The sequence below is a fragment of the Pelophylax lessonae genome, assembly GCF_965119305.1.
Source record: "Pelophylax lessonae genome assembly, chromosome: 1".
Classification (NCBI taxonomy): Eukaryota; Metazoa; Chordata; class Amphibia; order Anura; family Ranidae; genus Pelophylax; species Pelophylax lessonae.
The window spans coordinates 71,291,211-71,316,980 of NC_138768.1; the positions used below are offsets into that span (position 1 = coordinate 71,291,211).

Consider the following 25,770-nt stretch of genomic DNA (forward strand, 5'->3'; position numbering starts at 1 on the left):
CGAGCCTCCTCTTCTCAAGTCCCCGCATGCGCTACCGGCTCCTCCTCTTCTTGGTGTGCCACCATAGGAAGCTACTTCCTATGGTGGCACACCTGCATGCTCAATCCTGAGGCACAATAGACACAGACAGCGAGGCTTGGCCCCGTTCTCTGCCCCCTCGTCACAGGATTTGATGACAGCAGTGGGAACCAATGGCTTCCACTGCTCTCTGCCAAGCCTGTGCGAGCGGGGAGAGAGAACCACTGCAGATGGGCACAGTGCTGGATTGTGTGAGGGCTCAGGTAAGTATAATGTGGGGGTGAGGGGGTGATACTTTAACCTAAACATTTTTTACCCTAAGGAATGCATTTAGGTAAATAAAGGTTTAGGCTTTACAGCCACCTTAATCACTTTAGTACCGTGTTATAGCCAAAAGATGATTACAGCGCGGCATTATTGTTCTAGGAGTCCATCATGGACATTCTCCCACAACCCCTCTCCGTGGCGTGCATTGGGCGCGCTCAGTGGACAGCTGATCACAGATTGGGGCAAAGGCCAATTACAGCTGTTCACATGTAAACAAACTTGCCGGTTATCAGCAGTCCTTTCCTTGCACGCTGTGTCTGTGTGAGAAAAGGACTGCCTATAACCGGCAAGCCAGTCAGCACACTGTTTACTCTGATAATCAGGGCAATGATCATCAGTGCCGCCTCATCACTGTAGCCTCATCAGTGCTCATCAGTACCACCTCATTGGTTCCACCTCATCCTTTCCCATCAGTGCTGCCTAATCATTGCCCATCAGTGCCCATCAGTACTGCCTCATTGGTTCCACCTCATCCTTGCCCATCAGTGCCGCCTAATCATTGCCCATCAGTGCTCATCAGTACCACCTCATTGGTTCCACCTCATCCTTTCCCATCAGTGCTGCCTAATCATTGCCCATCAGTGCCCATCAGTACTGCCTCATTGGTTCCACCTCATCCTTGCCCATCAGTGCCGCCTAATCATTGCCCATCAGTGCAGTCTCATCCGTGCCCATCAGTAATGAAGAAAAATGACTTGCAAAATTTTACAACAGAAACTAAGAAAAAAACATTTTTTTCCCCCAAAGTTTATGGTATTTTTTTTCGTTTATTTAGCTAAAAATGAAAGTAGTGATTAAATACCATCAAAATAAAGCTCTATCTGTCTCAAAAAAATAACAATGTCATATGGTTACAGTGTTTCATGACCGCGCAATTGTCATTCAAACTGCAACAGTGCTGAAAGCTGAACATTGGCTTGGGCAGGTAGGGGGGAGAAAGTGCCCTGTATTGAGGTGGTTAACTTAGGTTGAAAAAGAGAAAATGCAATGTGTTTGTCTATTAGATCAGAAGAACAAGTTTAGGACTCCTGATTTGCCTTTGTTTTGTATCGGACATACAGAAACTACCCAGCATCTGTAAGAATGTCAGACTATTAGCATTTTTCCCCTCCTGACCTGCTATCGTAGACGAGTGTATCAACGTTGGTGTCACAACTCAAAGCACAAATAACATTAATCTATCCCATAATGTACCACCCAGGCAGGAACACACTGACTTTTATCAGTCTGGGAAGTAAATGAATTCTGTCTTTTCTCTTAATGATGACGAGATCACATCAGCGGATTGTATTCTGTTGAATTCATTGACTCGTTATCTGATCACAAGGGGGGGGGGGGACCTATGAATAATATTCAGGGATTTGACAAAGATCCGCGCTTCTAATTACAGATTGAAGAAGAGATAAAGAACTGTCTGGATTTCCTGCGGTCCGTCTACAACGTCTTTGGTTTTACCTTCAAATTAAACCTTTCCACACGCCCAGAGAAGTTCCTCGGTGACATTGAAGTTTGGAATCAGGCTGAGAAGGTATGATGGGGTAGCTGAAAATGCTTTATAAACTGTGAAGCAAGCAAATTGCAGAAAGGCCATGCTATAGGCTTGGAAATAACGTGTTTGCTTTGTACATGCTCAGTGGCATTGCTTGTGCCCTGCTTGCCTAGTAAACTTTTTCTCAAATTTGTAAATTATTTATATTTTCCATGATTTCTCTTTACATAGAGTTGAGTCACTAGGTTTTTAAGAGCTGGATACAAATTTGGAATACATACTGTATTAGATTGTGCCAAAAAATTCTTAATTCTGGTCTTGTGATTCAGCACCCCTGCTAGACAGCACCTCCAGGTCCTGACCTTCCTTCAGATTGCACTACAGCTAAGAGCAACAGCCAATGGAGCCCCAGGCTGCAGTAAAACCCGACAAGACTTCTAATTCTTCCCCACTCTATCCAAAACTAAAAAGAAAAAAAAAAAGGTGGCTGTAGATGCGATTTAATAACTTCATTTAAATTGATTGCAAATGTATTTATTATTAAAGTAACAAATGGGCTTATACTTACCTGCTATGTGCAATAGCATTGCATAGAGGTGCCCCAAACCTTCTCTTCTGGGGTTCTCTGCTGGTGGTCCTCTTTTATGTGCACCAACATATCAAGCCACTTAGTATGGGAGCGCACGTGCAGGCTCCCTCCTGAACCGGGCTGTGTACGTCCATGGAAAAAAGTGAAAGAATGTAGCGCTCAACAAATAAATATAAATCACAATTAAATATCAATGTGCAAATAATCGTGCAAGAAAAAAGTCTCTAGTGTCCAAATCAATTGGGTTAAACAGCCAATGTTAGGAACATAGGCTTGATAGGAGTGATTCTCAGAACAGCCTTCACCTCCACACGATCACCCAGTGAAATGTAAAGGTACCGCTTACCAGAGCCACTGGACCCCTTGATTATAGGGGGTCAGACACGCTTAGTGATCCACATCAATTCGACCTTCTACATCCCACTCTCTCACAGGCATGAATGTAAAGCCAAAGCGATGGAGCATTCAAGAACCAAGACATAAATGGGGGAAATGACAAGACAGGCTCTCATGGTGCAGTATTACTCATTAGGGATCATTTTAATGAAATAAAATGCACTTACTACAATCCGAGCAGAGAAAAGCCAAAAATCAGAGTCAATTGCTGGGGATAGGAGACTTCGCTCCACGCTTGCGCTTCTTAGACCCGGAAGTGTACAGTCTCACGTTCCCAACGTACATTTCGTCAGACGGCGCTGAGGTCATCATGATCCCCTGATGACTTCCGGGTCTAAGGAGCGCAAGCGTGGAGCGGCACCATGAGAGCCTGTCTTGTCATTTCCCCTATATATGACTTGGTATTGGAATGCTCCATCGCTTTGGCTTTACATTCATGCCTGTGAGAGAGTGGGATGTATAAGGTCGAATTGATGTGGATCACTAAGCGTGTCTGACCCCCTATAATCAAGGGGTCCAGTGGCTCTGATAAGCGGTACCTTTACATTTTACTGGGTGATCGTGTGGAGGTGAAGGCTGTTCTGAGAATAACTCCTATCAAGTCTATCAGACAGTGGACATTTTATTTTCCCTAATGCAGAGAATGTATTATTAGTGATTTGGTTCCGGGGTTCACTGGGTGCCTAAGCTGCCCTCTTGCTAATGCTGGGTGTCCAGTGTGTCCCTATACCTTTAAGGAAGGATGGGCTCCCTTCATGCATACCTGCCCTTAATCTACCCATTATTATATATGTACCCCAACTTTGGAGACTTTCAAATCCTAGAGTTAGGACTGCAGTACATTGGGGTGCCGTGACATGGCCTCTGCAGCTTACGCGTGGATTTGAAAATGTTTGCAAACGAAACCACTTAACATGAACTGTTGGACAGGACAATTCCGTATGTTGCAGGCTGTCTGGTAATTGAGCTGGGAACTTTTTTTTTTTTTTTTTCACATGCATTGCCCTTCCATGTGCTCCTTGCTGTAAAGGCCAGTTATAGGTTGGGATGGTTGCAATTTGTTTGCATTGATGTGACCTCATGCCAGTGAAAATGCCATGGTATGGTGCGGTGCAACCCAAAGTGTCTCTTTTGTGGCACCCCTGGGATGCCACCCCCAGGGAGCACATCATCGGCAGCTCCTTGCACCTCCCAGACAAGACAAATGCAGCCCCATTTAAATCAGAACGGCATTAAAACTTAGGGAGAGCCTTGCCTCTAACCATGGACAAGCCTGGTAAACCTGGCCAGATTAAATCTGGTAGAGAAAGTATCCCTTCCACCATTCCCACCTACTTCCTAGTATTCAAAGGCACTGGTGATGTAGTTCCTCACAGCTGTACCCTCGAAAGGCACGTCATCATTGCTTTCCAGGGAAGACCTTGTTTGTAAACTGCGAGAACTTTTAATATTTTGAGAGAAAAATATTTTTTTCCTATTAGTGTCAGCTGGTCTAATGGTGCTCAAGTTGCTAAACCATGGCAACTTATACACCATAACAAACTCCGCCCTATCTTGTACAATGCATGTGTGAGATCTGGCACAGACATCATTGGTGGTCCGGCACAAAACATAGAAGAAGCTGGACACTGATTGCTTTTTTTTTTTTTAAATGGCAGTGTGGAATGTGTACCATGGGCAGAATGTAGCAGAGAATGTGTGGGAAAAATAACAAATAAAATAAGCCTATTATTATAAGTTAGTGTCAGGACCTGGAGTTCACCTGCTGCTGGAACTGTGCTTTCCAGAGCAGAAGGTTGTAGTTCTGGTGGCCACCAGCAGGTGTCTCCCAGCAGCCAGCAAATCCCTGTAATCAGTTTCCACCTGATGCTGGATGCTGGGAGGTTATTTAGTTCCTCTACATTTCAGTCTCGCTCCAGTGTTTTTTGTTTTGCTGACAGATACTGCTAGCGGTTTATCCTGTTCCTGCTCTTAATGGTGCTCTTTGCCACATCCCTTTACCCTGAACCCAGCCGCCTTGTTCTCAGTCTCCCTTGTCCCTGTTCCCAGTTTTGGTGACCCCTTCCTATATGTTCCCTGCACCTCCAGTTTTACCCTGCTTTTATATGTTCCCCATTTGTATATATGATATGTAGCTAGTTCACTTTCTGTTTACTCTGTTAGATTGTTTAGTTGGGTATTTTATCACTGGATTTTTTGGTTCTCCTATGTCTTTGTTTGCTGCTTGTTGGATGGATTTTGGTTTCACTGTAAATAAATCTTACTTTAAATTATATATAGTGGTGGTCCCAGTCTCCTGCGTGTAGCCATGCAGATCTGTTTATCCCCGCTGTGGATTCCTGAAAGTAAATTTTTTTTATCTCCAAAAAGATTTGGTTAGCGTTGGCAGTTTGATCAGAGAAGGGGGAAAGGTCCACTTCAGGATGAGATGTTTACGGCTTAGGTTAAGAGTTCATTTTCCGTTTCAAGTATTTTATTGAATAATGCAAATGAGTAACAACGTGTGACATACCGAATAATGAGAAGAAGTGCAATCAAAGGTTGGTAACATAGTATAACAAACAACTGTAACTACAGTAAATCGTGAGGGTTGGTAGACAAGGCGGAAAGACGGGTGGTCAGGTGAGAGTGGTGATTGGCACTGCCAACCCACAGGCACCCCATAAAGGGAGCAAGCACACTGTGCCTAAGCGGGGAGGCACAACCAATCAACCATTATACTGAAAGGGAACAGTACCCTAGTTTACCGTACCATGTGGGAAGGGGCCGGGGGGTGAGAGGAACCTCACGGGTATCCAACCAAACAGGAGAAACATGGGCTACAGTCAGCCAGAATGAGAGAGTATGTTGAACAGGCAGCCATTAGGCTGTAGTTAAAATTATAAGGCAGAACCAAACTGAGACGTAGGTGCTACAACATATATGTGCAGGGGGGGGAGGGGAGGGGACAAGGAGAAAGGGGGAGAGAGGTAGATGGAGGGGAAAGAGGAAGGGGAAGGATCGCGGGGGGGGGGGGGGGCAGTACTTAAGGAGTGGAGGTGTTGAGTCTTCAAGCATGGTTTAGGGCATCAATAGGGAGTTATCAAAATTGGGGGGGAAGAAAATTGTCAACCCAAGGTTACCAGATTCTATCAAATTTCTCGACTTTATCTGTCAGGATAGCATCGATTTTGGCGTGAATCATAGCGTTGGTGATTCAGTGTTTCACTTCAGGTAAAGGTAGGTGTGGGGATTTCCACGCTTTCGCAATGGTTTGTTAAGCCACTGTTGTGACCATGTAGGAACAGTTTGTGTCGAAATTTGGAAACGTTATCTGGCTTTATATTCAAGAGAGCCAGGAGGGGGTCGGGCGAGATTGGTGTGTCCATCAGGGTGGAGAGAATACAGAAGACGGCCTGCCAAAACTTTTACACCATTGGACAGGTCCACCAAATGTGCATGTGTGTGCTAAGAGTTAATTTTTAGGGTTGGGTTCAGATTGAGAGTTAGATTTGAGGTTTATATTTTGGTGAAGGTTAGGTTGGATAAGTAGAAATAAAACCAGCTGCTATGCCATTCAATAAATAAAAAAACTCCTTCATTAAAATAGCCGCTCGAGGTAGTTAAAAAGCAATTTGTAACACCATAAATTACATTCATAGCCGCATGTATAATGAATCTTTGTTCAGCCCCACAATGGTGTCTGTAATCTCTGCATCAAACCCATTAAGCTCTGATTAGTGTTCTATGACCATGTGATTGCTGCTCATTGATTTGGGCTCATGATGAGTGATCTATAAGACGAGAGTAAACACAAGGAATTAGAACATATTTGATTGCTGGGCATTAAACAGTCTTATTTGTAGACAGGCAGTTGAGCTGTAAAGTATATGTGATATGGCAGCTATAGATAAGCAAGTTGAAGGGTTATTCCACTGAAAGCTGATAAACTATGAAGGCAAAGGCCTGTAGAACTGGCCATCACACTTATAGTGGATAAAAAAAATGTCTACACACCCCTTTTAAAATGTCAGGTTTCTGTGTTGTAAAAAAATGAGACGAAGATAAATCATTTCAGAATTTTTTTTTTTTACCTTTTTATTGTGACCTTTAATCTATACAACTCAGTTGAGAAAAAACTGAAATCTTTTAGGTGCACAGAAATAAAAAACTAAAATAATATGGTTGCATAAGTGTGCACACCCTTAAACTAATATTTTGTTGAAGCAAAAGCCCTCTTCAGATCACCCCACAGATTTTCAATCAGATTCAGGTCTGGACTCTGGCTGGGCCATTCCAAATCCTTAATCTTCTTCTGGTGAAGCCATTTCTTTGTTGCTTTGGGTCATTGTCATGCTGAAAAATGACGTTCCTCTTAATGTTCAGCTTTCTAGCAGAATCCTGAAGGTTTTGTGCCAGTATTGACTGGTACAGTGCCTTGCGAAGGTATTCGGCCCCCTTGAACTTTGCAACCTTTTGCCACATATCAGGCGTCGAACATAAAGATATAAAACTGTAATTTTTTGTGAAAAATCAACAAGTGGGACACAATCCTGAAGTGGAACGGAATTTATTGGATATTTCAAACTTTGTTAACAAATAAAAAACTGAAAAATTGGGCGTGCAGAATTATTCAGCCCCCTTAAGTTAATACTTTGTAGTGCCACCTTTTGCTGCGATTACAGCTGTAAGTCGCTTGGGGTATGTCTCTATCAGTTTTGCACATCGAGAGACTGAAATTTTTTCCCATTCCTCCTTGCAAAACCGCTCAAGCTCAGTGTGGTTGGATGGAGAGCGTTTGTGAACAGCAATTTTCAGTTCTTTCCACAGATTCTCGATTGGATTCAGGTCTGGACTTTGACTTGGCCATTCTAACACCTGGATATGTTTATTTGTGAACCATTCCATTGTAGATTTTGCTTTATGTTTTGGATCATTGTCTTGTTGGAAGACAAATCTCCGTCCCAGTCTCAGGTCTTTTGCAGACTCCATCAGGTTTTCTTCCAGAATGGTCCTGTATTTGGCTCCATCCATCTTCCCATCAATTTTAACCATCTTCCCTGTCCCTGCTAAAGCAAAGCAGGCCCAAACCATGATGCTGCCACCACCACCATGTTCGAAAGTGGGAATGGTGTGTTCAGGGTGATGAGCTGTGTTGCTTTTACGCCAAACATAACGTTTTGCATTGTTGCCAAAAAGTTCAATTTTGGTTTCATCTGACCAGAGCACCTTCTTCCACATGTTTGGTGTGTCTCCCAGGTGGCTTGTGGCAAACTTTAAACTACACTTTTTATGGATATCTTTAAGAAATGGCTTTCTTCTTGCCACTCTTCCATAAAGGCCAGATTTGTGCAGTATACGACTGATTGTTGTCCTATGGACAGAGTCTCCCACCTCAGCTGTAGATCTCTGCAGTTCATCCAGAGTGATCATCGGCCTCTTGGCTGCATCTCTGATCAGTCTTCTCCTTGTATGAGCTGAAAGTTTAGAGGGACGGCCAGGTCTTCGTAGATTTGCAGTTGTCTGATACTCCTTCCATTTCAATATTATCGCTTGCACAGTGCTCCTTGAGATGTGTAAAGCTTGGGAAATATTTTTGTATCCAAATCCGGCGTTAAACTTCTCCACAACAGTATCTCGGACCTGCCTGGTGTGTTCCTTGTTCTTCATGATGCTCTCTGCGCTTTAACGGACCTCTGAGACTATCACAGTGCAGGTACATTTATACAGAGACTTGATTACACACAGGTGGATTCTATTTATCATCATTAGTCATTTAGGTCAACATTGGATCATTCAGAGATCCTCACTGAACTTCTGGAGAGAGTTTGCTGCACTGAAAGTAAAGGTGCTGAATAATTTTGCACGCCCAATTTTTCAGTTTTTTATTTGTTAACAAAGTTTGAAATATCCAATAAATTTCGTTCCACTTCATGATTGTGTCCCACTTGTTGATTCTTCACAAAAAATTACAGTTTTATATCTTTATGTTTGAAGCCTGAAATGTGGCAAAAGGTCGCAAAGTTCAAGGGGGCCGAATACTTTCGCAAGGCACTGTATTTGGAACTGTTCATAATTCCCTCTACCTTGACTAAGGCTTCTGTTCCAGCTGAAGAAAAAAAGCCCCAAAGCATGATGTTGCCACCACCATGCTTCACTGTGGGTATGGTGGTCTTTTGGTGATATGCAGTGTTGTTTTTGTGCCAAACATATCTTTTGGAATTATGGCCAAAAAGTCCAACCTTGGTTTCATCAGACCATAACACATTTTCCCACATACTTTTGGGAGATTTCAGATGTGTTTTTGCAAAATTTAGCCAGTCTTGGATGTTTTTCTTTGTAAGAAAAGGCTTCCGTCTTGCCACTCTACCCCATAGCCCAGACATATGAAGAATACGGGAGAGTGTTGTCACATGTACCACATGTTACTGTAGGCCTCTTGGCAGCCTCCCTGACCAGTTTCTTCAAGTCTTTTCATCAATTTTGGAGGGACAACCAGTTCTTGGTAATGTCACGGTTGTGCCATATTTTCTCCACTTGATGATGACTGTCTTCACTGTTTAATGCCTTGGAAATTCCTTTGTACCCTTCTCCTGACTGATACCTTTTAACAATGAGATCCCTCTGATGCTTTGGAAGCTCTCTGCAGACCATGGCTTTTAGGATGCGGCTAAGAAAATGTCAGGAAATACCTTCTAAAGCAGCTGAACTTTAAGATTGAATGAAACAGGAGTTTGAATGATTTATCTTTGTCTCATTTATTTACATCACAGAAACCTGACATTTTTTTTATCCATTGCATATGCACTTGTTTGACATCCCATTCCAAAACCATGGGCATTGGATATGGAGTTATCTATCCTTTGTGGCTATAACAGCTTCCACTCTCCTGGGAAGGCTTTCTCAAAATGTTGGTGTATATCTCGTAGGGCTGAACGATAGTCGATGTGATATCGACTATCGTTCTGCGGGCGTGGGCGATAGTCACATCGCCGAAGATACAATATTAACCGTTTGCCGACCGCCGCACGACTATTTACTGCGGCGGTCAGTCCCTCACAGGCAGAGCGACGTAGGTCTACGTCGCTAGCATGTGAGGGTCTCAGGAGCGAGCGCGCGCCGCCACGGACCCCCCCCCCCCCCGCACGTGTGACCGGCGGACCCGATCGTCCGCCGGTCACTCACGATCGTCGGTGCAGAGGGAGAAAGGCAGGTGGCTGATGTAAACAAGCCGCCTGTCATTCTCCCCTGTGTAGAAATAGTGATCATACGGTTCTACTTTGTAGGACCGTTGATCACTGTTCCTGCACATGAAGCCACAGCCAATCACAGTTAGAATCACGCCACTAGGGACACACATAGCCCCTCCCTTTCAAAGAAAGTTAACCCCTTCACTGCCAGTGTAATTTTACAGTAACAGTGCATATGTATAGCACTGATTACTGTAGTAATGTCACTGGTAACCCCAAAAGTGTCAAAAATGTCAGTCAAGGGTCTGATCTGTCTGCCGCAATGTCGCAGTACCTGCAAAAAAAATCGCAGATCGCCGCCATTACGCGTTAAAAAAAAAAATCAAAAATGACAAAAATCTTTCCCTTTGTTAGTAAACGCGATAACATTTGCGCAAACCAATCAAAATACGATTTTTGCATTTTGTTTTCTTTTGTTTTTTTTGTTTTTTACCAAACATATGTAGCATAAAACAAATTGGCCGAAAATGTTAAAAATTTTGATTTTTACATTTTTTTGGGGGGGAATTTCATATAAAAAAATGTGAAAAATAATGTTATTTTTGCAAAATTGTCGCTCTTTTTTTGTTTATAGCGCATGATCAAAAAATCGCACAGGTTATCAAATACCACCAAAAGAAAGCTCTGTTTGTGGGAAAAATAGGACGTCAAATTCGTTTAGGTACAGCGTCGCACGACCGCGCAATTGTCCGTTAAAATCACGCAGTGCCGAATCGCAAAATAGGCCCTGGTCAGGAAGGGGGTAAAATCTTCCGGGGCTTAAGTGGTTAAGGCACATAGGCATTAGGCAGGGAGAAGTCGGGACTTGGGGGGAGGACTCACAGTGATTGTTGTAGCAGCCCGACACATCCGTCCCACGCGTTCAGCGGTGAGCAACTTCACAGCTAATCAATCACGCGTGCCTGCACACCTGATTGGTTCGCTGTGCCGCTTCTCACGGCGTGATTGGTTCGCTATGCCGGTCAAGAAATCTAGCTGCAGGGCGGCAGACTGAACATGTGGGCTGGACGGATGTCGAGTCAGGCTGTGTTTTTTTTCTACCGGCTCCTACCACCACTGTGAGTCCCGAGTCTGTGCCTAATCCACACTGACTGTCACTGAGTGTCAATCTCTACAATACCATTATTAACCCTGGCCTGCCCTGGCTGTATCTGCAATTACAATCAGAAGAAGGCTGTGCTGCTGCCTGCATGCCTTGCAATACTTCATGATTTCCATCCATTCCCAGCATCCCTACAGTAACATTAACCCTGGCTGTCCTGGACTCCCAGTGCAGTATATATGCAATCAGAAGAAGGCTGCTGCAAAACTCATCCCATCCCTACAGTAACATTAACCCTGGCTGTCCCTTGTGCAATCAGAAGGCTGCACTACTTCCCTACCCTACAGTAACATTAACCCTGTAATGAAGCTTGCTTATTTGAGAAATTATTAATATCAATGGTAAGGTAATTGTTGACTTTAGCCTGGATTGACAGGTCTCTCAATATCGCAATATATATCGTTGAAAAAAAAATATTGCAATGTACTTTTTTTCCAATATCGTGCAGCCCTAATATCTCGGGTCATTTTTAGCCCACTCAGCCAGAGGAGCATTTGTGAGGTTATGTACTGATGTTGGGTGAAAAGGCCTTGCTCCCAATTACAGTTAGTACGATACAATGCTGTAATATTTATACATCTACACTGATAATAATAACTATCAATGTTTATCAATCTTCTATAGTAATTTATAATACAGTCCCATTTGTTTCCAATCTTGTGCTCCATCCCAATCTTCTACTGTAAAATACTTCATGTTCCACACACCTTCCCCACAGTATGCTCACCTGGTGTTTTGACCTATACCAATTTAGGTCAGGAGGTGCCTTCCCCTTTAAGTGCGTATTACAGCCCGGATTGATGTTGTAGCTCAAATAGATCCTTCATTTATGGTCCCGTCAAACTCCACTGGTCTTTATGATGTTATTTAAGATATATACTCTTCATTGGTGCTCAAAATAAAAGATTATGCTATCTATCATTGGGCTTTCTGTAATTGCATATGTATTTATTAAATCATTAATCACCCTCACATAATGATATGCACTACAGGAATAAGATTTGCAGTGTCCCCTTAACCACTTAAGCCCCGGAAGATTTTACCCCCTTCCTGACCAGGGGGTATTTTACGATTCGGCACTGCGTGACTTTAACGGACAATTGCGCGGTCGTGCGACGCTGTACCTAAACGAATTTGACGTCCTTTTTTTCCCACAAACAGAGCTTTCTTTTGGTGGTATTTGATCACCTGTGCGATTTTTTGATCATGTGCTATAAACAAAAAAAGAGCGACAATTTTGCAAAAATAACAATATTTTTCACATTTTTTTTATATGAAATTCCCCAAAAAAAAATGTAAAAATCAAAATTTTTTAACATTTTCGGCCAATTTGTTTTATGCTACATATGTTTGGTAAAAAAAATCACAAAAAGCGTATTTTGATTGGTTTATTAGTTATTGCGTTTATTAACAAAGGGAAAGATTTTTGTCATTTTTGTTGTTTTTTTTTTTTTTTTAACGCGTAATGGCGGCGATCTGCGATTTTTTTTTTTTTTTTTTTTTTTTTCTTTTTTGCGGGACTGCGACATTGGGGCGGACAGATCGGACCCATGACTGACATTTTTGACACTTTTGGGGTTACCAGTGACATTTCTACAGTAATCAGTGCTATACATATGCACTGTTACTGTAAAATGGCACTGGTAGTGAAGGGGTTAACTTTTTTTTTTGAGGGGGAGGCGTGGTGTGTGTCCCTAGGGGCATGATTCTAACTGTGATTGGCTGTGGCTTGAGCTGTAGGAACAGTGATCAACGGTCCTACTTAGTAGAACCGTATGATCACTGTTTCTACACAGAGGAGAATGACAGGCGGCTTGTTTACACTAGCCGCCTGCCTTTCTCCCTCTGCACCGACGATCGCCGAGTGACCGGCGGACATCGGGTCCGTGACCGCGCGATAGCACGCCTCCGGCGGCGCGCGCTCGCTCCCCAGAGCCTCACAGGCTAGTGACGTACCGGTACGTCACTTTGCCTGTGAGGGGCTGACCGCCGCAGTATATGTACTTGCGGCGGTCGGCAAGTGGTTGTAAACCCTTACATCTATCAATTGAAGTGACTGGCCTCAGGTGATACACCGAGATGAAACAAATCCTCCTACTTAAGTTATACCTGTTTACCTGCTGCCATCTCTTCTCTACATCTGTTCAAAGTGTAGGTTTGTAAAGCTTGTCAGAGTTCAGAAAAAATGGGGTGGAGAGCTGAAGTTGCAGATCTCAGCAGGAAGAGCTCTGAAAACTTATTGGACACACCCCCTCCACACAGAAACAGAGTTGAAGCTGTCATCAGCTGGAGATCCTTCCCTGTCACTACTTTTCTCTTGATGTCAGGGAAACTTGTCAGAAGTGATTCATACTGATAGCAGAGGAATGAAGCAGCCTACAAAAGTGACATTTAGTGCTCTTATTTGAGACAAGTACACACTAGAGGGGAATGCTGAGGTTGACAACCACTGGAAGGTGTGGATGGATGCAGCTTACTATATCTGTTCTAGCCTGCAAGATCTGCACTGTCCCCTTAAGATGCTGATGGGCTTTGCTCACTGTATTTGCCAAGGCTTCTTATTGCTGCATGTTTACATCACCAGCTCCACCCCTTAGGCGTTACGCCCAGATCACGTGGCTTTATCAAAGGGGTTGTGGTCAGGACTGTTCAGGCCATTTAAGTTCCTCCAAACCAAACCCTCAAATTACATCTTTATGAAGCTAGCTTTGTGTACAATACCTTCCCCAAATCCTTACCTGAAGGTTGTAGGAATGCAAATTTCTAAAATGTGTTTGTATGCTGTAGCATTAACAATACCGCTCACTGGAAGCACCGGAATTTCATAATTTGGAGGTTGGCTCAGAAGGTTTGTTTTATGTGTAGTATATCGTTCTTTGATGCTGGTATTGAAAAGACCCAAATTCTTTAGTTTGTTAGAAATTGCAGGAAAATATTATTAATAAACTCATCCTCCTTTTTTTTCAGCAACTTGAAAACAGTTTGAATGAATTTGGAGAGAAGTGGGTGTTGAATCCTGGTGATGGAGCTTTCTATGGACCAAAGGTTGGTTTCTTTACAAAAACATAAAACCGCAGCAGAGTGTTGTCATATTCTAATATGCTAGCCATCAACAAAAATAGCAGTTTGGCTGTAGGGTGATGGCATTTAAGCCCTTGTTCACACTTGTGTGACTTGTCCTACAACTTGGGACTTCAAAGTCGCATGACAAGTCATACTCCATGATTTCCAATGAGTAGCCTTCATATTTGTGCGACTTCAAGACGCAATGACTTCAAAGTAGTCCTTGCACTACTTTTGGTCCAACTTTGATGCATTTTGAGGTCCATAGATCTTAAGATTACACAGGCGTTGCTTTAACCACTTGAGCCCCGGAAGATTTTACCCCCTTCCTGTCCAGGGGGTTTTTTGCGATTTTTTTTTTTTACTGTGTGACTTTAACGGACAATTGCGCGGTCGTGCGACGCTGTACCTAAACGAATTTCACGTCCTTTTTTTCCCACAAACAGAGCTTTCTTTTGGTGGTATTTGATCACCTGTGCGATTTTTTGATCACGCGCTATAAACAAAAAAAGAGCGTAAATTTTGCAAAAATAACAATATTTTTCACTTTTTTTTATATGAAATTCCCCCCCAAAAAAATGTAAAAATCAAAATTTTTTTAACATTTTCGGTCAATTTGTTTTACCTATGTTTGGTAAAAAAAATCGCAAAAAGCGTATTTTGATTGGTTTGCGCAAAAGTTATCGCGTTTACTAACAAAGGGAAAGATTTTTGTCATTTTTGGTGTTTTTTTTTTTTAACGAGTAATGGCGGCGATCTGCGATTTTTTTTTTTTTTTTTTTTTTTTTTTTTTTTTTTTTTTTTTTTGCGGTACTGCGACATTGCAGCGGACAGATCGGACCCTTGACTGACATTTTTGACACTTTTGGGGGTACCAGTGACATTACTGCAGTAATCAGTGCTATATATATGCACTGTTACTGCAAAAATGACACTGGCAGGGAAGGGGTTTACTGTATTGGACAGGGAGGGGTTAAGTGTGTCCTAGGGGCGTGCTTCTAACTGTGTAGGGACATTGCTATTGGTGTAAAAACAAAGATCAACGGTTCTACATAGTAGAACCATCTGATCTTCATTTTTACACAGGGAGAACTGACAGGCGGCTTGTTTACATAAGCCGCTCTGTCTTTCTCCCGCTGTACCGGCGATCGTAGTGTGACCGGCGGACATCGGGTCCGCCAGTCACACTCCTGCACTCCTCCGTGAACGAGCCCAGGCGGGCGCGCGCCTTGGCGGGCGCGCGCTCGCCCACTATTGGCTCTAGAAGGAGTGACAGGCGAGCGACGTAGACCTACGTCACTCTGCCTGGCCGGGGCTGACTGCCGCAGTAAATATACTGTGCGCAGTCGGCAAGCGGTTAAGTCCAGTCAAAATCGCAGCATAAAATCACAGCAAAATGGCACAACTTTTAGTTCCCACAAGTGTGAAAGGGGCTTTATTGGTTAGATTGTAGTCCCAAGTTTTTTAGGCATGCTGGATTCGAAAGCTTGCACTTTATTCCAATTTTGTAGCCAAAAACCAGTAACACCCTAAAGCCAAACCTCTACAAAAAAAAAATACAGAAAAGAAGGGTTAGAGAACAAGATTATTTAAATCATACTAAGAGCAGCAAGTAGTAGGTAAAGCATGTGATTTGCAGTTATAGTACATTTGTATTGCTGTCACCAATGATTATTAGAGGGATATTTACAAAGGAGCCATAACGTTTCTGCATACGGATCCTGTGGGGCAATAGCTTCTCAGGAAAGGATGAGATTTTACATGCCATGGTTGGTAAATGTAGACACAAAGCAGGTATAAAATGATAAGATAAAAGAACCAGTCATCATTGTGCATCTGTAGTGACATGAATCTATTTTTCTGAATCAATTTGGCATTGCAGCTTCTCAGGTATTGCTTAATTTGGAAATAATAATTTGTATTCACTCCCTGTCAGGCTGTTGTACCGACTATTTCCTACCTGATTCATTACTGATTAAGTACATTTAAAAAAAATGTCCTATAAGAAATGTTTTGTCAGGATTACACGACCCGCCTCCAACTAGCCTCCCCATAGACGGATTGCAATTTCAATTTGTCTATGGGCGGCCTTACAGTCTGACAAGGGGAGTATACAAGTGCCTAACAGCATGCACATGAGCCCAGGGAGATACAGCTGCATTTTTATAAAAACAAAAGATACATTTCAGATACCTATTTCCATAGAAAAAAAAAGAAGCTATAGTCTCCCTTTAAATGTGACATTAATCTTTTTTATTTTGCTTACTAGATTGATATCCAGATTAAAGACGCCATTGGCCGTTACCATCAATGTGCCACAATTCAGTTGGATTTCCAGCTCCCCATTAGGTTCAATCTGACCTATGTCAGGTGGGTGGAGCGCTCATGAATAGGACAGAGTGTATAGTTCAAAGGTTTTCTTGTCTTCTCATATCTTCACCTCTTTCATCTCCTCAGCCCTGATGGCGATGATAAGAAAAGGCCAGTTATCATTCACCGCGCTATTCTTGGATCTGTGGAACGCATGATTGCTATTCTGACAGAGAACTACGGAGGAAAATGGTAATTGATTTAAAATGTACAAATTAAATCTACATCTATACTCTACATTAAAAGACCAGCAATCTTGGATCTCAGATTTGAAAACCTGGACCTTTCTAAAGCCGCGACCGTACATGGATCGAATCTTGGCCGGTCCCTGCTGAACCAGCTGAATTTTGATCCATCTATGGGCAGGCTGATTATATCCTTGGGTACAGCCAGCCTATCAGGTTTTTTAAATGTGATTACTGTTGGCAGCTAGAGCCGCTAGCACTAATCATTGTGTTCTGCTGGCAGGGAAGCCCCCCCACTGGCAGAACACAGCAATGCGGGAGGGATTCCCCCATCAACATTGACTGTGTTGATGAGGGAATTGAGCGATTTATCTTTCTTTCCACCTACCAGCATGTCTTTGGAGTGTGGGAGGAAATCGGAGTACCCGGAGGAAACCCACGCAGGCACAGCGAGAACATGCAGACTCCAGGCAGGTAGGGGTTGGGGTTCGAACCAATGGCCCTAGTGCGGCCAGGCAGACGTGTTTACTACTTAGCCACTGTACTGGTTCTCAATCCTTTCAAACTGAAGACCCAAATAAGACAATAAGACAAATGTTACCATACCAGAAGAATAGAATTCTTACCAAAAGCTATACAAAGACAAAGAACAATGGCCGTTTAATGCAAAAAAAAAAAAAAAAAAAAAAAAACTCAAACCTTAAATGCCTTTGTTTTTAAGTAGAGAACAATACTTTGTTTCAAGTATAGTTCTAATTTTTTTAATATGTTGTTAAACAATAATTATATATATATATATATATATATATATATATATATATATATATATATATATATATATATATATATATATATAAAAAGAATAGATTGCTGCGCACCATTCTAATATAAATGCCTATACATTAGTCATTTTTTATTTCAATCTACCGGTGGGTTTAACAAAAAAAACAAAAGACTTGGTTCCCCTATTCATACATTCATATTGGATGGGGGGATCACTTTTGCTGAGCTATTGTGTTTTTATAGCCGGTGGCACTGATCATGTGGAAATTTTCCAACAGGCTGGTTGTACCAAAATTGATCAGTAGACCCAACCAGCCTGCCCATACATGGATCCAAATTCAGCCGGTCCCTGCTGAACCAGCCGAATTTCAATCCATGTATGGATGGCTTTACAAAGCTATTCAAAGATGAACTTCAGGCAGATAAAAGCCATAAATAAATGCAGCTCTGTATTCATAATACACCAGGAAATTGCTTTCTTTTTAAAGTGCAAGAAGTGTAAGTATCTGAATTTTTGGATTTGACTCTGGTTCCCCATATGCATCCATACTGTCAGTAATAATCCGTGTGCTATATCACTTCTTACTAATCCACTTTTCTACAAAGTCAATTTGTCACCCATAAAAAACTCATCCACCACCAAATTTGGGCCCAGACCCACAGAATAAGAAACACTGGCTGACATTAAAGCTGAACTCTGGGAATTACATCATAACACCCTTACAATGGTGCCCCTCCACGCTGCAATGGTTAGAGCTGGACTAAAGTAAAAAAAAAAAAAAAAGAATTAGCAAACAGGCTTCTTCTGCATAAAGGTGTACTTACCTGCTCATTTGAAATCCTCTGCAATATGTAATCTGAGCTGTGCGTGTGCAGCTTAGTTTTACATTCCAACACTCGTTCAGTGTGCCAGGATGACTGCACTCCCGTGCATGCCTAGGAGTGATGTAATTGGGCAATCAATTGAGCCAGCCAATCAAAACGGCCAAAGACCATCAACTGGTGAGAAGATGCCAGCAAGGGACCTCACAGGCATCAGACTGTTGGAACTAGGTTGAGTATATGTGCCTGTAGTTCTGCTTTAATTACATTTTTAGTCTAGGCCAGTGGTCTCCAAACTGTAGCCCGGGGGCCATATGTGGCCCCTTCCTTTTTCTTATTTGGCCCTTGGGGCATCATTCCATCCACCAACTACATCAACAGGGCATTGTTCTTTCCAATGATGGGGCACTATTCTTCCTACTGATGGGTATGATGGGGCACTATTCCTCCCACTGATATTAATGAAGGGGGATTTATTACTCCCACTGACACCAATAATGGATCACTATTCCTCCCACTGACACCAATAATGGATCACTATTCCTCCCACTGACACCAATAATGGATCACTATTCCTCCCCTCTGACACCAATAATGGATCACTATTCCTCCCACTGACACCAATAATGGATCACTATTCCTCCCACTGACACCAATAATGGATCACTATTCCTCCCACTGATACCAATGAAGGGGCACTATTCCTCTCACTGATACCAATGATTGGACACTATTCCTCCTACTGACACCGACAATGGAGCATTATTCCTCCCACTGACACCAAAAATGGGGCACTATTTTTCCTATTGATACCAACGATGGGACACTATTCCTTCCACTGATACCAATTATGGAGCATTATTCCTCCCACTGATACCAATGAAGGGGCACTATTCCTCTCACTGATACCAATAATTGGACACTATTCCTTCTACTGACACCGACAATGGAGTACTATTCCACCCACTGACACCAAAAACGGGGCACTATTTTTCCTATTGATACCAACGATTGGGCACTATTTCTTCCACTGATACCAATGATGGGGCACTACTCCTCCCAATGACACCAACAATGGAGCTCTATTCCTCCCACTGACACCAATGATGGGGAACTATTCCTCCCACTGACACCAATGACGGGGCACTAATTCTCCCATAATACCAAAGATTAGGTATTATCTACACCCACTAGCCAGAATCTGTCTCTCCTAATGTCTGAAGGACAATAAACTGGCCCTTTGCTTAGTTCGTTTGAAAACCTCTGGTCTAGGGGGTACAGGAAAAGGCCTCTTTTCTAATGTGCCTTGGCCAGTGGTTGCACTCTTGACATCATCATAGACCACGTAGAATAGCCCTGTGTTGTATGTTTGCAAGCATGGCCCACAATCTGGAGCGTCGGAAAGGGCCAGCAGCTGAGGTAGCAAGGAATAACTGCAGAGGATAGCGCACACAGGCAAATACTTCATTTTATAGATAGTGTAAGTGTAGGACCCACTGACAATGGGGTACTTTGACGTAGTGGTGGGCTTGAGCACGATATGGCCATATGGTGGGACTAAATGCCCATTTGTACTCCTTTTGATTGCCTTGTTATATTTGATAGTTATTTATTTTGCCTGTATGCGCTATCCTCTGCAGTTATATATGTATATTGTTTTTTATAGCAGCACCAGCTTTAGAAATGCATGTTCAGGGTGTCCCCCAACCCTTTATTTGTTTGTTTGTAGCAAGGAATAAGGTAAGTTTAAGGCTGGCCTTACATTATACAATTTTCCTATTCAAGTTCCTTTTAGATTTACCTTTAACTATGTAGTGAAAGGGCCTGCCTGATTGCATACAAATTTAAAATGTTTAGGTTTGACCTTCTATTACATGGTTTTGGTAAATCTAAAGGAAAATTGTGCAAGAAAATTGTATAATGTACTTCTAGCCTTACAGCGTATTCTTCTACTCCTAGACTTAACACGTATTTACCCCTTGCAGGGGAAGGGATTGTTGTGTGATTCCAAAAGTTCAGCCGTAATCCTTACTGAAATTCACCATTGAATACAATATAGATTTATTTAAATCTACTTACAGATGCCATTCTGATTTTCCTGACTACAGAGTCCATGTGCTTTGTGTGTTTGCGCTCTTCAGGGAGATAAGCCTGTTCGTATTCTGATGACCACATCTGTAGAGTCCTGCTAATCTGTTGTGATCTCTTCCTACAGGCCTCTGTGGCTTTCTCCGCAGCAAGTGATGGTGGTGCCCGTGGGGCCGACATGTGAAGAGTACGCACAAAAGGTCATTTTCAGCAATTTTCGCTTCTTTTAAATTAATAGACTGCCTATGCTTTCAAAGTAATTCCCATTTCTTTTTAATGCAAAATCAGAATGATCTTATGAATGCCCTGTGTATATTACATTCTGTAATTCTACATATATGTCATTTGAGATACAAAGTTCCCCCGGTCTCCAGGCAGCTATCTGGTCTTTTAAGCATGAGAGGGTTTAATATGCAGGAAACCTAAGGTGACCTATCAGCGCTTTTATTGTCCTACATTAATCGCTGTAGTGACAGCAGCTGTTGTACGGTGTTATCTGCCTTACCAGCCACTGGAACGTAAATTGCCAGGGAATATGTCAATACATTTCTAAAGGAACGGCCTTATAGAGAAAAGGCGAAATGTCCAGGCATGACCCAAATTTATCCCGCGACCTCCCCCTGTAGAGCACGTCCAGCTATTATGTTCTTTTTTTTTTACCTTGCTCCTCTAGCCAGAAACCTTTTATTACCCATTGTGACATCTCCAGGCTTGTATAGTTCTTGCTGGGCAGCTGCTGGGAAATCAATTCTGTTCCCCTACTCATTGTGTCGGCAGGCTTTTGGGAATCCAAAGCAGCAGTGTGGTTTTGCTGGAAAAGAATCAATGTATGCATGTGGTCAGTGACAGAGCGAGGTAGGGATAGGCAGAGTTCTGTGGTCCAGCAGACGTGTCTGACAATGCTGGTTGCGCACTGTCTTCCTGCCCAACATTGACCAGTGCACATGTAGTTTAGTATAGAGATAACAAGACACATGCTGACACCTAAATTTGCCCTAGTTATCTAGGCTTGAGTGGTCTCTGGTCATAAAGGGCTAAAGTGGACCTGTACTTAGAAAGTGAAGTGCCTACTCTAGGCATTCCTGCACCATGAGCTACACCTTTTATGACTGCAGTGTGAGATCATCGAAGGCAGCTTTTTAGCACCCTGGGGTGCCTTGAGGCTTCTTCAGGGGTGCCTTGAGGCTTCTTCAGGGGTGCCTTGAGGCTTCTTCAGGGGTGCCTTGGCAAAATGCCTTAAAATTGATCAAAAATTGTATACAAGCCAGAACGTGGATGAAGCCTGCCTTTCAGTTACACAAAGCCATGGGTTTTCATTGTGCACCATTATGACTTTCTATACACTGGCATCCTAACAACCAATGATGTCATCAGTTGAAAAGGAGACTGTCTGTCGCCTCACTGGTATCCTTGTTTGACCCTCATGTGCCTCTGTGTTTGTCAAACTTTTTTAATAAGGATATATTGGGGGTACAGGAGAATATTGTACATGAAAAAAAAAATAAATTTAGTGTATAGTATACATGAAATCCATCAGGTATTAAAATATAATCTATTAACAAAGAATACAGAATTATTTTATAACATTTGAAAAGTTATTTGGTATACAACTATAGGATATAAAATATGATTGGAATAGGTATATCCTTACACACATAAGTAATATAATGCAATTATGTTGGGTGAATATCTTATTTCTTTTATATGGAAATTAATGTGAAAAATCAATTATCTAAAGGTTGGAATATGATTTGCCCATGTTTAAACCAGGGGTCCCATTTCTTGTTATAAAATTGTGTAGAATTATAAAGGGTATGGAATATCTTTTCCATGAGACTAATTGCATCAACTCTTGTTTTCAATTGGTTAGGCGGGAATACAGGTGTTTTCCAGTGGAGAGCAATTAGCCACTGTAGGGCCACACTTACTGTATGCACAAGTCTCATATGAGGGATGGATATGCATGTGATGGGTGCAAATATCAGGCAGTTAGATAAGGAGAGAATGATGTGATTTAAGAGATTTTTACACAGTCCCAGAAAATGTGTGCGAAGGATCCTGGACATGGACAACCTCTGAAACAGTTTGAGGGAACTGTAGGGAAAATAGCATGTCATTTTGTGGGTGTAAAATACCATCTTGTGAATAGCTTAGTAGAGGTATTACAAATTGTGAGCGAACTAATGCATTTCCCAAGGTTTATAATGCTATCATACCTTTTTTCAGCAGAAAAAGATATATTACGTTCTGCTTCCCATTTAAGCATATAAGGAAGCTTTTCTCATGGATCAATATTCACTAAATTGTTGTATATTTCTGAAATAAGACCTTTTCTGTGGAATTTTTGAACATATCTTTTCATAAAATTTAGGTAATTCTATACCCGTTATCTGGTAATAAGTAGGATAAAAAGGTCTGATTTGTAAAAATTTTCAATGTTTATTATTTAAAAGGTGATATCTTGTTAGACCATAACATTCCAGAAAGAGAGTATGGATAAAAAGAGTTACTTTCAAATTGGACCCAGGGGATTTTGAAGTTCGGTATATGCCATTGAACAATTTCGGATGGACGGGAGGCTAGGTAATAGAGCCAGAAATCCAGTAGGCCTAAGCTTCCTCTGTGCTGTGGTGTGTGCAGTACTGCTTTAGAAAATCAAGGGTGAGATTCTATAGGAAAAAATATATTTGTATATTTCCACGCGCCTCTGGGAAAGGGTGAAATGGTAAATAGTGCAATTTACTAAATAATATTAATTAAATAAATAAGTGAATATAATAGCAGCTGCTGTATGAAAGTGGAATAGTTGCAAGTGATTGGTCTAAAAGACCAAATACAGCGCTTGCTGTGGTGATAAATATATACACTGGTATCAAATAATGAATGTAAAGTGCAACAGTGTTGAATATAATAATAATAAATAAATTAAAATTTGATCAGTTGATAAAATTCCTATAAGTCATCAATGAATATAAAGTGCAACAGTGTTGGATAAAATGGAATAATTCACATTACATTTAAATACAACAGTGACTTTTAAGTGCTCAGATAAATATATAAAAAAAAAGTCCTTGGTGAAGGTGATTATTAAATATTCAAAAAGTGCTTGTGCTTAGGCTTGATTGATATAATCTCAGCAGTATCCAATCCCAAGTAGGCAATAGGTTGGGTCACTTACCGAATGTAATGGGTCCTGAATGCCATACGGCACCAGGACCAAACGAACTTTGTAAGCCCCCTGGGCTCGATGGGTCCCCTCTGGACGGTATCCCGTGGGCTGGCAACAACTCCTCTGGGCTCCAATATATACAATCCGGTCCAATAGAGGGGGAGAAAGAATGCTCCAAATAGTGTAGTATTTAAATTATAGGTAGTTTATTTACCCATATATCGGGTACAAAGCATTAAAATCATGCAGGCAATAACGTTGGTGGTCAGCGGTGCGGGCTGCACGTTCTCCTCACGGAGCTGGCTTCCGGCTTGCGTTCCACCAACGAAAACGTAACGACGCTATGCGTTCCAAGCTGACGCGTTTTGTCACTTCCGGTTACGTCCTCAGAGCCTGGGATTCTGCCCAGACAAACTGGGTTGATTTCCTTTTGAAAGTTAGTTATATATATATTATTTATTCTGGTAGGGATTGCCCTAAATAGATATAATAATGTTGGGAGTATTGTCATTTTTATTGTGGTTATCCTACCTAAAAAGGAGATTTGGTAAGATTTCCATAATTTGAGGGTTCTTCCTAATTTTAACAGTATGGGTATATAGTTTTTGGAGAATAGAAATGTAATGTCTGGGGTTAGGTGAATACCTAAGTATCAAAAGGGAATCCATGGACCATGTGAATGTGAAAGAGTCTTTTAAGGTACTGAATTGTGATGTGGGTATATTTATAGGCATTCCATCAGATTTTGAGATGTTGACTGATAATCCTGATATAGATGAGAATTGTTGTAAAGTTTTAAGTAAATTTGGTAATGAAGTGATGGGTTGGGTAATGAATAGAAGCATATCAGCATACATACTGAGTTTGTATGTGTTTTTGGATGAGGTGTATCCTTTCATGTCTGGATGTGATAAAATGGCCATGGCTAAGGGTTCTATGGCTAGTGCGAAGAGGGGAGGGGAAAAAGGACAACTTTGCCTCGTTCCTCTACCTACTTTAAAAAAATCAGTTTCAACCTGGCAAACAAATTCTCGTAAGGGGATTATCGGAGAGTGCTTGAAATGCGTGAAGGAATTCACCTTGTAACCCATATTTTGGTAGAATGATATTTGGATATTTCCAAGAAACACTATTGAATGCCTTGTTAATGTCTAAGCTTAAAATAAGTAGTGCTTGGGATTTTGTGTTTGCATCCTGGATTACATTAGTTGCTAGGCAGATATTGTCTGTTATTTGTCGTCCTGGAATAAATCCTGATTGAAATGGGGCTACAAGTCAAGAAATTACTGAAGATGGTCTGTTGGCTAGTAGTCTACTGAAATTTTTTAGATCCTTATTTATTATAGATTGGCCTATAGTTTTGGGGTAAGGTATGGTCTTTGTCTGGTTTAGGTATTAGTGACAATGGCAAGTAGCATTTCATCTGGGAAAGTGCCTCCCTTAAGGATATTATTATACAAAGATGTTAGTTTTGGGGTCAATAGAGGGGCAAATTGTTTGTAATAAAAGGAAGTAAAGCCATCTGGACCAGGTGCCGAACCTCTTTCTTCGTCTGTACAAGGGGCATTTAATTTCTCCATTTGAGTGGAAGATAGTGTTGGTATCAGAATCTGTTCTAACCATGAATGTTCAGATGTTGAATTAGTGGATGAGGGATTTGAAAGGAGGTCTGAATAAAATCTTTGGAAAATAGATAAAATGTCTCTTGGGTTTGTAGCTACCTGGCCAGAGGCATTCTTTAATTTATAAATATGGGGAGGTCTAATGGATTGATTTAATTTTTCGAGCAAACATTGTAGAGTATGAGTTACTTGATAGAAGAATTTTTGCTTTAGACCACCTATGTGCTTTTTCTGCTTTATATGAGAGGAGTAAGTCCAACGCCAAACATTTACTAGAGATCGCCTCAGCAACCAGAGTATTCGTATGGGTTTTATATATCTTTTGGAGTTTGTTTGTAATCTTTAGATTTTTTTTTACATCTCTCTTTGTTGCATGTTGCTGCTAAGGTAATAAGTTGACCCCGAAGGACTACTTTATGAGTGGAGCCAGAGGGTTGAGATATGTGTATCTGAGGAGTCCTTTAGTTTAAAATATTCATCGATTTGCTGAGGCGACCTCCTGCTGACATAATGGATCT

The 25,770-nt window shown here is 41.6% G+C and overlaps 1 protein-coding gene across 1 annotated transcript in view; it reads left to right on the forward strand.

Annotated features, from left to right (window-relative positions):
* TARS1 (threonyl-tRNA synthetase 1) overlaps positions 1-25,770 on the forward strand; it is a 108,244-nt gene that overhangs the window by 58,440 nt on the left and 24,034 nt on the right. The window contains exons 13-17 of the mRNA XM_082272481.1: positions 1,736-1,873; positions 14,118-14,195; positions 16,483-16,583; positions 16,671-16,775; positions 20,589-20,661. Of these exons, the coding sequence (XP_082128607.1) occupies positions 1,736-1,873; positions 14,118-14,195; positions 16,483-16,583; positions 16,671-16,775; positions 20,589-20,661 (495 nt within the window). The remainder of the gene's footprint in view (positions 1-1,735; positions 1,874-14,117; positions 14,196-16,482; positions 16,584-16,670; positions 16,776-20,588; positions 20,662-25,770) is intronic.